General features: G+C 35.4%; 1 protein-coding gene across 6 annotated transcripts; it reads right to left on the reverse strand.

Annotated features, from left to right (window-relative positions):
* Nucleotides 1–6,293: 6,293 nt before the first annotated feature.
* On the reverse strand, nt 6,294–12,110 carry calca (calcitonin related polypeptide alpha). Of its 6 annotated transcripts, none has more exons than XM_088934784.1 (5): nt 12,028–12,107; nt 10,956–11,047; nt 10,096–10,230; nt 8,101–8,285; nt 6,294–7,459 (listed from the first exon to the last, which is right to left on the reverse strand). In XM_088934784.1, exons 2-4 carry the CDS (start codon nt 11,039–11,041, stop codon nt 8,126–8,128), a joined length of 381 nt encoding a protein of 126 aa, XP_088790910.1. In that variant the 5' UTR covers nt 11,042–11,047; nt 12,028–12,107; the 3' UTR covers nt 6,294–7,459; nt 8,101–8,125. The 6 variants fall into 6 exon arrangements, with proteins under 6 accessions (XP_088790910.1, XP_088790908.1, XP_088790909.1 ...); XM_088934782.1 differs by having other exon boundaries at nt 10,096–10,233; XM_088934783.1 differs by having other exon boundaries at nt 8,101–8,288; nt 12,028–12,101.

Below are 12,110 nucleotides of genomic sequence, written 5' to 3' on the forward strand. Positions count from 1 at the left end.
AATTCTAAACAAGACATGTCTCCTATTGCAAAGGAGATTTTTGACTTTTTTTTGAAAGTGGAGGTTGGAATCAAGAGAGTCACTCCCCTAACACGGCACGTTTGCACATAAAAAATACTAATTTTCACGTTAGTAATACATTTTACAAAAGCTTGGCGGACATCTCACAAACCTTACAAATTACAAATGTTGTAGGTTCTGCACGCTTGCATGCATGCAGTAATGTACTGTCTTTTCCGTACATGTTTTAAAGCAGAATTCATCAGGAGCTTACAGTCTGCGTGATGATGTTATAACAATGAAGATTTGTTTCCACATTGCTGAAAGTACACAGAACAAGAATACATCCGAGTTAAATTTTCTTGATACTGCCATCTACTGGAGAGAGTGTTTCTTGTTAGAATAGTGTAAACGCAGTTAATTCTGAGATTGCAAAGCTATAGTAGTTTATATTCAGACCCAGACTAAAACACGCTTTGGGATGGCTACTAACGCTGTGACAGACTCACGCGAACAAATTAGATAAAATATATCTTTCAAATGTTGCATTCTTGTAAATGAGTTATACTGTGGCTTTAGTTTTGAAAACATTATTAACCTTTATTGGAAAGCAGTACTTTTATTATTGTGAGACATTCAAATAAAGAAAACTTTTTTATTGAAAATTATGTACTTTTCATTTTCAAGAGAGTTTTGGGTGACATAATTCTGTAAGTCCACTAACATTAATACTATTTTTAAAAAAATCTGCTGTATTCATAATATTAATACTAACAATCCCTATGCTGAATACATAACAAAAGTAATATCTGTCTTTTGGGAGATTTAATGAAGAAATAACCCCTAATAATGCAACAAACTCAGTTATAAAACCATTGTCATATTTAGGGAACATTAACATATTAGATTCTAATCTAAGGTTAATGGACTTGTAAAGACCCCATGAGTTTATAAGGAAGTTATAATACAGCATTGTTGAAAATTAAACCTACAGATTCCAATTTACAGTGTAATTGCTAATCAGGGATCTTAATACTGGGATGGTATGGTGGTACAGTGGTTATTATTACTGCCTGTCAGCACTGGAGCCCTTGGCTCAGTTCTGGGCCTGGGTTGCTATCTGCATGGAGTTTGTTCTGTATATTCTTCCCATGTTCATATTGGGTTCCTCCCACAGCTCAAAGGCTTGCTGGTAGTTTAATTGTCTTCTGAGATATTTAGCCCAAGTGTTAGTGTGTGTGTTTGTGTCTGTGGCGTGCCCTGCATTGGATGAGTGTCACACCCAGGGTGTACCCTGCCTTGCGCCTATTGCTTGCCGAGATAGACTGTAGAATATAGAATGGTAAGAAAATAGGTTGATATTAATACAAGTAGGAATCCTGTTCAGGTAACAATTTTCAATGCAAGCCTACGGGATTTGTATGAGCCTTTTAGTATATAATATGATATATTTAATATCTTATGGTGAGATGTCTGGATTGTATTTGTGATTCTACAGTTTTAGTTAAAAACAATCTCTGAATTTAAAACAGGCTTAATTTTCTGCTGTGTACAGATCTACCCTCCGCAGTGATTACAGCTCCTTGAATTCCACTACACAGGGAAACGCAGTTAACATCCGTCATAGAAAAGACACTATATCTATTACAGGTTTTACCTCCCCCTCACACTATGGTAGAACTAATTCAGAGCATGGTCATTTCAAACAGCTCCAAAAATTATTTTATGGGTAATTTTATAGTAGTACAGTGAAACTTGTTTTTAAGGACGTGGCAATAAACATTTAGAAAATCATCCATTTATAGGCAGCTGAAAAAGTAGTATTATGGTTTTAATCTAGAGTCCTCATCTTGTCATTGAGACACACTGATATGTAAAAAGCAACACTTCACTGAAGTGCTGCCTAATAGCAGAAGCCTTAATAGCAGAAGTTCAAGTGTACTGTTAAAATGTATGCATTACTTACACACAGATTGAATGTTATGTGCTAACCTTTAATTCATATGAAATACCATCACAACTAATAAATTCTGTATATGTCAATTACACTTTAACAGACCCGAACTAAACATTTTATGCTATAAAACAGAGGAAAATAAATGGATAACTGATTACATTTTTTAAACAGACTAAGCAGAAAAATAATGTCATGCTGTGTACAGGCACACTCTATATATAATAAAAGCAATTATTATTCCATTATAGAAAATTTTATAGAAAATAACATTGTTATTACCATATGTAATAAAAAAATGTCTGCAATTCAAATGACACCCATTATCAACTGAAAAACGAGTTTATTAGCCTCTTGTCCACTTCTCATGCAAATGTGCGATATCATCCTTCACATATTATGAGTCTCATTTGATGGAAGCGTCTGTTTTCTTTTTTATAGCCTGATGTTTTCTACAAGTATATATACTGTATATCTATCACCAGTCCTTACTGTTGCAGACTTTGTCTGTTGCATCACTGTCAGGCAGGAGAGTGGTTGGCTGAAGGTGACAAGTGAGTTTTCTGTCTAACTACAGTGGTCTGTCAGGTACTGTTTTAGTGGTGATACCATGCAGAAGAAAGAAAGTTATTAGTAAAGACTGCATCTAATGCAATCAATAAACTTTCTATACTTCCTATATTGACATCATTAGTCATTAGATTGCAAAATTCCTACTTCACCATTTTCTCACTTTAATAAAGAACACTTCTCCTTTTCTTTTCTTTTAACTTTAACTTTAAGATTATTCTGGTGACTGAGTGAAAGTCGATTTTTGCAATTAAATTGGAACGTCTTAGTTGGAGGGGAACCAGGTTTTTGAATAACATCTGTCTATCCTTCACCTCTAACAAGGGAACCAGGACCAGAGAATGTAGAATGACCCCAAGGCAAATCAGACCCACCTATATAACTTAACTTTCTTTGTCAAGGTGTGCTTTACCTTTCCGTCTTTGATTTTGTTGTCATTATCTTGGTTTTGTTGTATCCTTGTGATTTCACTGATGCCCAGTTATCGCTGTTGCAAACCTGTATACAGTAATCATCACATTAGCCTTAAACATCTTGGTAATGGACACTGCATTTGAAATTGGGATGTCTTTTGGTGTTTTAACAGCTATCACTAGAAATCTTCTAGTCTTTCGCCTCTAACCTGGGGCAGTTCTCTGACATTTCCTCATGTTGAAATAGTTCTGTTTTAATATAGTACATAGTCACAATCAAGCTGACTTGTGATGCCCACAACGTCAATAGGCACTTCCTGAGGAGTTGTGAAAAACTACTAGATAATAAAATTCTTTACAATATCACATTTGTTGCGCTTCTATTTAGCTCATTTTCAAAGTGTGAATAAATTTGAACATTGTGTATTTAGATATGGATTGCACTAATACTATTATTGTATTCACTAGTCCTTTTCATCCATGTTAATTGACACATGTAGATAAATATTTATGTACACCAGCATTTTCTTTTCTAAAGCGATTCATTACAGTTCATCAAGGGTGTGAATAAATTTGGAGGATTCTGTGTACTATTTATGAATGACAATATACAGATTCATTGTTTAAGATTGAATAATCAAAGGTTATACTAGAACGCCTACATTCAGGCTTACCTGAAGTGTAAACATCAATTTTCCCTGGAGAAATAATGCTGTGTAGGATAATTGCACGAATTACCCGAGCACACACATCTACCCTTTTACAATACAATTTCAGGTGGCTTGTTTTCATGGACTTATTTTAATCTTTTTTTATAAAGTTTCTGAATCCAAGCCCACACAAGTGGTTATACAGGCACTCTATATTTTCACACTGGTATTAACAAGCCCAGGGAGCATGTCCCTCTTCAAGCAATACTGTGGGCAGCAGCATGGAGTAGTGGCTACGGGCTGTGGACTCTGGACTTGTCATAGGAAAGAGAATTTGTTACTACTCCGATCTGGTTGGAAGGCAATTTCAGGTGAATGTTAGGCAGAAGTTGTCGGAATGCCAGTGAGAGTGGTCCCTCTATCAGCGTTCTTGCCAATGGACAGAGCACAAAGCATGGCTTGCAGCTGTAGAAGCACTAGAGGGGAGCCATGGAGGCCATCTCTGCCATAGCAAGAGGGAGAACAGGCAGAACTTTTAGGATAGTCAAATCAGAACACCAACCATAACTTCAGGGTAGTCAATATACCTGCAGTATAGGCAGAGAGGGAGCAATGAATGTCAATAGAGATAGAGATCCAGTCTATAGGTATTCCTTGGAGAGAAGGTTGAGCCTCTGCTACCAATGGTTTCCAGTCATTCAGCATTAGAGAGAGAAGTGCTGCATAGCTGAGCCACAATTACAGTATATCCATGAAAGGAGAGTATAAACCATTCTTCATAAAACAGCTGATGTTGGGACGTGAGAAGGTCCTACTAGAAGTGTAGAGTTGCGCAATCACTGCACGTTGGCTCTACAGAATTGATGTGGTGTGGAAACAGTGCAGAGAACCGTCCCACAATGGTGTCCTATGTTATTAGTGGGGCAGCGTGTTGTCCTAAGCCAGTGTTTGACCAAAGACTATGATACTTCGCAGTATCTCCTAGAGTCAAAAAGTGATAACTGAGCATCAGGAGGTCTTATTATAACAATGGGTTCATGCAACTATACATTAATATATACGTACACATTCGTGTTATATAAATAATTACGTATTCTTGTGTTAATGTAACGATTTTTTGCATGTCCAGTTTTATTATTGTGTTCTAATGTTCCCTGTTCCAGAACTGTTATTCTATTACACTGCACTGGGGACATTGTGTCAAGATGCATCTAGGGTTTTGCTCTTTGTGTACTAGTGGGTGTTGCCATGGTTTTTCTTTCCTGCATCATTGCCCCATGTCTTGGGGTGATTTCAGTGACCTGGGGGGTGGTGATAAAAAGATGTTCCATCCTCCTGGTCAGGCGGTCCAATGTTAGCTGTTGTTGTTTGTGGATGCAACTATCATTATCACTATCACTATCATTTTTTTCCTTGGCTATCAACTATCAAAGATTTTTGTTTACAGTAATTTCAATTTCCCAGTGCAACTGTTGTAGCTTCCATGAAGAAGCCATTTAATGTAACATTCACACTTTGCATGAAAGTTCAGATTTGATCAGTTCTGGGGTCTAAATATAGTTCACATTTTTAAATCAATCGTAGGTACATGATGTAATCAGGCCTGCAAGAAAAAAAGTTTCTAATATACTCAATTAAAAAGTGATTAATTATAAATAAGTATCTGACCAATTTGCCCTCATTACATTATGCAGTGATACCTCTTCAACCTAGTTTTAATATACTGGATTCTTTTCAAGACATACATGTAACACTGCCTTTTACAAAATGCTACATTGATGATTATGATTATCATGTTGTAGGTTTTAAATTCTGTTTTCAATCCCTCAATTAACATTAATTAGCATTAGGATCTTATTACAACACATGTGAAAATGTTATTCTGAAGTATCATTCCGACAGGACAAAAGATATTGTACCAAGAAAAACCTATAATAAATTACTTAAAAGATTACACCCCTCTCTAGAATAATCCTCAGTGATTTCAGTCTTCTGACGTGTGATAACACCCTGTAAAGCAAGTGGGACTTAAAGTCTTTGTATCTATTTTTTTAACTTTCCTGCAAATGACATAAATGAGGCATTTATGTTTTCTGGAAAGGCTGATGGAAGCAGGGCAAAAAAATCTGGAGAGGCCAAGGACCTGTACATGGGAAATATCTTTGAATGTCTTCCTTCGTGATGGTCTTCTGGATCCACACTGAAGGTTTCTAACCACAACTTTTGTTTTGGTGGTTTTTACAGAAATCTGCATGAATGTGTTTGCGCATTTGTAGGCGGTGAACAGAATAAGGTAACAACCTAAGTTTAACACTTTAGCTTCTTCCTCAGACTGTATTTAAAGGAAATGTGTAATGTGGTATCCGATATTATGAGAGGAATGTTTTGTTGTTGTTGTCTTCACACTTTTTATTTTCTGCAATTGTATGAGTGAGAGATCAATTGGGGTTTATGGATATTTTTATTAAACTAATAAGTTCAAGTTAAAACTGTTTAAGAAAGCTTAAAAACAGTCAGTTCTTCTTCAGGTTGATCTACAGGTTCCTGCATTTTATAGGTAATAGAATACATTGTGCTTTCTTAGTTTTCTTCATCTGTATACTGTATTGTAGTCATTTGGAATTACAGGTTAATATCTTATATTTATATAGCACCTTTCCCAATTTACATGTACAAGATGCAGTATCCGCAAAGAATATCATAACATTTTCTTTCTTTTTCTTTATTATTTACACTTTTCTTGAGAATTACATTTACATTATGTTTCTCTCAAATTCAGAAGCCAGCCACAGAGAGCATTATTAATCATAAGCTAATAGATCAGCAGTAGAAATGAAGTTCTGTGCCAACTTTTCTAAGGGTTTTGCTGAAGCTGTTTCAAAATATGAGCTAATTATTATGATTCATATTTTGTTGGATGTAAATAACCTTTTCTACAGATATTACAGATCTGTAGAATACATGTTTCATATCCTTAAAGTATTTAATCCAATGAATTGCATCAAGCAAAATATGGATTTAGAAAGGTGCATCGTGGACATTTAAAACCTTTATCCAGTTTTACAATTTAAAAGAGTCTAAGCTCAGACTGCCAGCCCTATAAAGGAAATTATTTTAGATAGCTTTCATATCTAATTATAGCACCAACTCTACTGGAGGCATTTTAGATTTTCCAGTGCATGCACTGGCAAAAGCCCAGTGTATAAATATCTATTATTCTGGACTGGTTGTATAATAATCATCCTAAGTGAAGAATTCTGGTTAGAGGACTACACTGGGATGTGATCTTGTTTGGATGTGAGTAACCTCAATCACTTTAAGTCTTTGCAATAAAACAAGTATCCCAACCCAAATGTATCTAAAATACATTTTAATCTTGCCGAAATTCACAATTGTTACAATATTGAGTTGATTTTTTTAACATAATGTACAATCATCTTATGTAAAGTGTTTTACATCAAGGCACAAGACACAGCCATTTACAGGGAAGCCAAGAGAAGGAGGAGTTTAATGTAGTCCCCGAGGTTCTATAGAGCACTGCTGAGACATGTTTGAGTAGCATGGATCACATTGTACAAATGCAGTCTAGGCCAAAAACTAAATAAATAACCAGTGCTATTTTGTTTTTATTTGAAATAGAGTTGCTTATAAAAATGAATATAGTTTTGAATTCAGGATTTACGTGTAATATACAGAACTGAAGTGCTCGTTTTTTTTATCTCTTTGCCAAAAGCAAATATATTCAGAACATCAGGAGGATGAGAAGTCAATCCTATGGTCTCTAGGCCATTCCTCGATTAAGTATGAGAGTTGAAGACAGGGTTTTCGTTTTTCCAAAAGATATGTAATGCTGCTTTGTTGAGAGTGTGGATCTGTAAAAGAAAAACACAAAATGTAATGAAATTAACAAGCAGCAGGTTGCACATGAGCAATCTGTACATCTCGAACATTAACATATTTGATTCAGGGTTATTAGATGTTATAGTTTGAAATATTTTTTTAATATTTGAGTTATCTACAAAACTTGTATTCCTGTTGTATTTCTCTTTCTGCATGATCTCGCATTTGCATTAATGAGGTTGTGATTTTAGTATCTTTTTTTTCCTGTTTCAGCACAGCAACTAAAGGTATCTCTGTGGGGTCCTGAATGAAAAATCGTGGCTCTGTATCACATTTATTCAGTTTTCAAATGGGACAAAAACCTATGGGTTTAAAGAAGAAGGCTTATGAATACAAGGTGATACAGCATGTGCGTTGCAAATGGTTCTTGTGGCTGAGCAATTGAGACGGATAATGGATTCACCAAGTAAGGTGAATTACGAGCAGAGGCTATGGTGCACACAGATCAAGAGTAAGCACAGGGAGAGCAAGAGTGAGTGACAGAATGAAACAGGCATCATGCAGAGGAGTAGGAGAGAGGATAAGGGAGAAAACCAAGCAAGGGCAAAACACTAACACTGATGAAGAGAGTGCAAGCAAGGGAGACTAGCACTCCATAGTGCCATCCATTTACCATATCCCTGAAGAGCATTCGGATTTCACATTTGAATGTTTCTCCTTCGCCTCCCAAATGCTTTGGATCCCACGTTGGTTGGTACAAAGTTGCTGTTGCCCATGCCTCCTGATCTGCTCAGGAAATCTGCCAAGCGGTGAGTGACACATGTGGCTGTATTGCAGGCTCGTTTCTGTGCTGTAACGCTGCTTTAAGAAAGGGAAAACAAGGATCAGCTGTTTGCTTTCTGAGAGGAAAACATATGCAAGCACAGTTTCAAAATGATGAAATCCAATACCAAGCCAACTTTTAAAAACATTCCTTGTATAAAGTATGTTGAATCAAATATAAGAGTCAGCACATGTACTACAACTAACATATATGTTTAAATTGATTTGTTCATTTTTAAAATTTACGGGATTCATTTAAAAACAAATTATTTATATAATACATAAATCTTACCTGAAAGCCATCTTGAGGATCTAGAGGACCCTATTCTGTAATTTGTTAGCTTACTGTGAGGTGCACTGTTTGCTACTTCAGTTAAATACCACTATAAGATCATAGTTTGACTTTGAATAACTACCTGTTTTTAATTGGCCAACTGTAAAATCATTTTGCAAACATATTAATATTATTTACACTTGAATAAAGGAGAAAGAATTTTTCCTGGTAGAAAAATAAGTTTATTAAACAAGAAACATAGTCACGCATGAAAGAAGCATTTATTATTCTTAAGATTCTCGTTGTTATGACTATTGTTATTACCAGAGAAGTCAAGCAATATTACGTTATCAGAAAAAATATGACCTGAAGGAAACAGTTGTTTTAAACTAATCTTCGGTGTGTTTGTTTGTTTTTTAATACTGTTTGGTGTTTAATTGAATGATGTATCTTTCTAGTAAGATTCTCTGCCAAATCAACAGGGGGTCAAAAAGAAACTAACAAGGTATGCAATCAGGGCTTTAAATCAATCAAGCAGGGTCGATCCACATGCATCAAGATTAAAAAAACAAGGAAGGGAGCGGGAAGAAGGAAAGTAAGATTCTTAGATGCTGTCAAATGTTTCTCCATAGTTTGCATAGCGTTCATTTTCCAGCCCGCTCGCAACGCTTCTTTTCTTGCCAGGCGTGCTTGCTCCGACGTCAGTGCGAGGGAAAGTTTGCAATTTGTGCAATTCCTGCGACAGTTTGCCCAGGACACAAGTACTCAGATTGGAGCAGCGCTTGGAAATAGGTCTATCCAGGCTGTAGAAAAAGACAACATGCAGAGACAAGCTCATAATAAAAAAAGAAGTGCATGCACATGCATGCTCAGTTTCTCCATTAAAGCTAGACACCTTCTCTCATCACAGGCAAATACAGTATCATGCACCTTCTCCTTGTCACCGTAACTCTGGCTTCTATCCTACAAAATGCATGTCTAAAGGGAAGGGAAAATTACAATAATCATGCCTTTGTCCCTTTAATTTTTTTTGGCTTCAAGAACATTGACATATCTTTTATCATGCACACCATTCTTCTTGGAATAAATGAGATCATGCATCCATTCCCTTAGGCATTCTATACTTGAGGCTCTCAGCAGGCAAACAAGCTCTCTAAAATTGTTTGTAAAATAAAATTATTCCATGCAGACAAAAAAAGAATATGACAGAGAATTATATGGCATTATTTTTATTCCTTCCTTGTGCATTATCCAACAATCTAAATTATGAACACATACCTCTACATCCTGAACATTTTAATCACAAATCTGAAGCACAAACTGCTTTAGGAAGCTGTGCAGTTTTTTTTTTCTTAACAGCATGAAAAGAATAAAAGTTAAACAAATAGCATTTGACCGTTGAAAATGTCTTAGTCAAGTTAATGTTCCAGCTATTTTGCGCAAAAACAAAAAGGCAAATATACTGTATTGGTTTGAAACTGCAAATATGATCTTAACAGAATTTATGCTCATTATGTATTTTAGTATGAAGAAGTTAACAAAGTTAGCAAAGAGCTATAAAAAATTTCATACCTATTTCCGTCATTCACTTGTTGCTCCAGTTCTTCTGCTGTCATTTGCACAAATTCTTTTACTAAAGCATTGAGTAACCTCCGAGCTTCATAGTCGCTGAGTGTGACACGATCTGTCATTGACTCTAAACCAGGTCTGCTGGCAAATAGTTAATGATGCTGATTAGAATGGCTCAACATTATCACCGTAAGATTAAAAATAGCAATTTTGGATATAACATTGTTAATGCTAAAAGGAACTGGCTCCTGTTAAAAGGGACCTCAGCCAACAACACAACAATCTGCTAAAAGTATTCCATTTTAAAAAGTTGAAAGGTAGCCAAGTTAGAATTTATGGGAAAATCAATATTGTAGCAAGCACTATGAGTGAGCAGTGACTTATTCTGTTTTATGTTATTAACCTTGCTGAATAAATTACTTACATTTTTTTAATTTTGTAAATGTGTTCTGTGAAAATGCCCTTGCCATAATTAGGCTTTCTTTTTCACTTAAATCTATTTTCATTTTTTACATGATTAAGTCTTCTACAGTAATTTACATTATGTACTAAATCATGACTAGGGGGATCATTTTTTCTCAAGTTTTCTCTGGTCGATAGTTGCTGTCTATGTCTATGATCTTGAATAGGGTACAAGCCTAAGTAGGTGTATCCATAAGACAATCTGAAAATTATTTTTTTATCTAGAAATTGTCAAACACATACTGCCAAACTGTGAATCCCAGAATTTATATTCAGGTTCAACATTTAAAAGCAGACAAGCAATTCCTTTAACATTTTCCAGATCTAGGCTACTTACTTTCTAAGTTCAATAATGCTTATGCTGTTCTTGAATGTGTATATTTCAGTACATTGATTCTCACCTGGCTGGAGCTGCTTGTGAGCTGTACATCTGACATATAACCAAGGCATAGGTGACAAGGAAAGCAGAGATCTTCAACATAACCATTGTTCCCTATAGTGGAGATACAGTTACTGTATATATATTCCAAAAAAAAAAACACTTGGAATTTCATGGGTCATTAACAGGATCTTTAATAAATGCAGATAAAGATGTTTGCTAATTAGCTTTACAGGTATTCCTGAAATACTGAGAAATGAGAAATTTACTTCTCACAATTGCTTTATTCAGTTCTAGGAAAGTGTACAAGCAAGGCAACCGAACTTGGTTAAACAGTTTTATCTGTAAAAATGTCTTCTAGAGTGTTGGCTGTTTATCAAGTCATCTATCATTTCTACATTAGGATAAAGCTAGTATGTGCTTACCATTTAAAGAAAGGCTGGCACTTTTTGATGTTAAACAATCTGTTACTCTATGGTATGATCATTTCTGTATTCTTTTTATAATTCAAAGCTGAAGCATTAAAGTATTTTAATTGTGCTTTACGAGTGAAAGACAAGCAGAGAGTACCTATAGAGTACAGCATTGTTTCTAACTTGGTTTTTTCTCCATAACTGAGAGAAAGAGAAATTTAACAGCTTTCAAGACCAAATGGTTCTTGCAGGTTTTGATGCTAGAAAGAGTGGAATATTGCATTAGCAGTATCATCAAGATTATTGATTCTTTTAAGCCTCCCACTGGGATTATGTGCATTACTCTAATGAACTACAGGCTGCTTTGTCAGGACATGTGCTGTATTGAAGAATACTTCTTCCAAATGCACACAAATAGATGTTCTTCCACAGATACACAATAACTGACTGTAGCCCTACAAATTTAAACTCTTCAAATCTGAAACTTAATTCTGTTTTATCAGTTGAAATGTATAGCACACAACGTGAATATTTGCTGTCTCTGTGTAACATACACCTGCAATGAAAGTGGCTTGTCATATAGCATTTTGTCTATCATAACATCAAGTCATAGAACCAAAAATGGTGTGTATTATACTTTGTACATCACAGTATAAAGAAAAGCTAAGACAAAATGCTTACCTTGTCTTGATTATCAGATCTTCCTCTGAGAAAACTGGTAAGGTTGACGTCTTTCAAGTGGTAGACCAACTCTTGGTTCTGCT

Source organism: Atractosteus spatula, chromosome 16, assembly GCF_055471065.1.
Source record: "Atractosteus spatula isolate fAtrSpa1 chromosome 16, fAtrSpa1.hap1, whole genome shotgun sequence".
NCBI lineage: Eukaryota > Metazoa > Chordata > Actinopteri > Semionotiformes > Lepisosteidae > Atractosteus > Atractosteus spatula.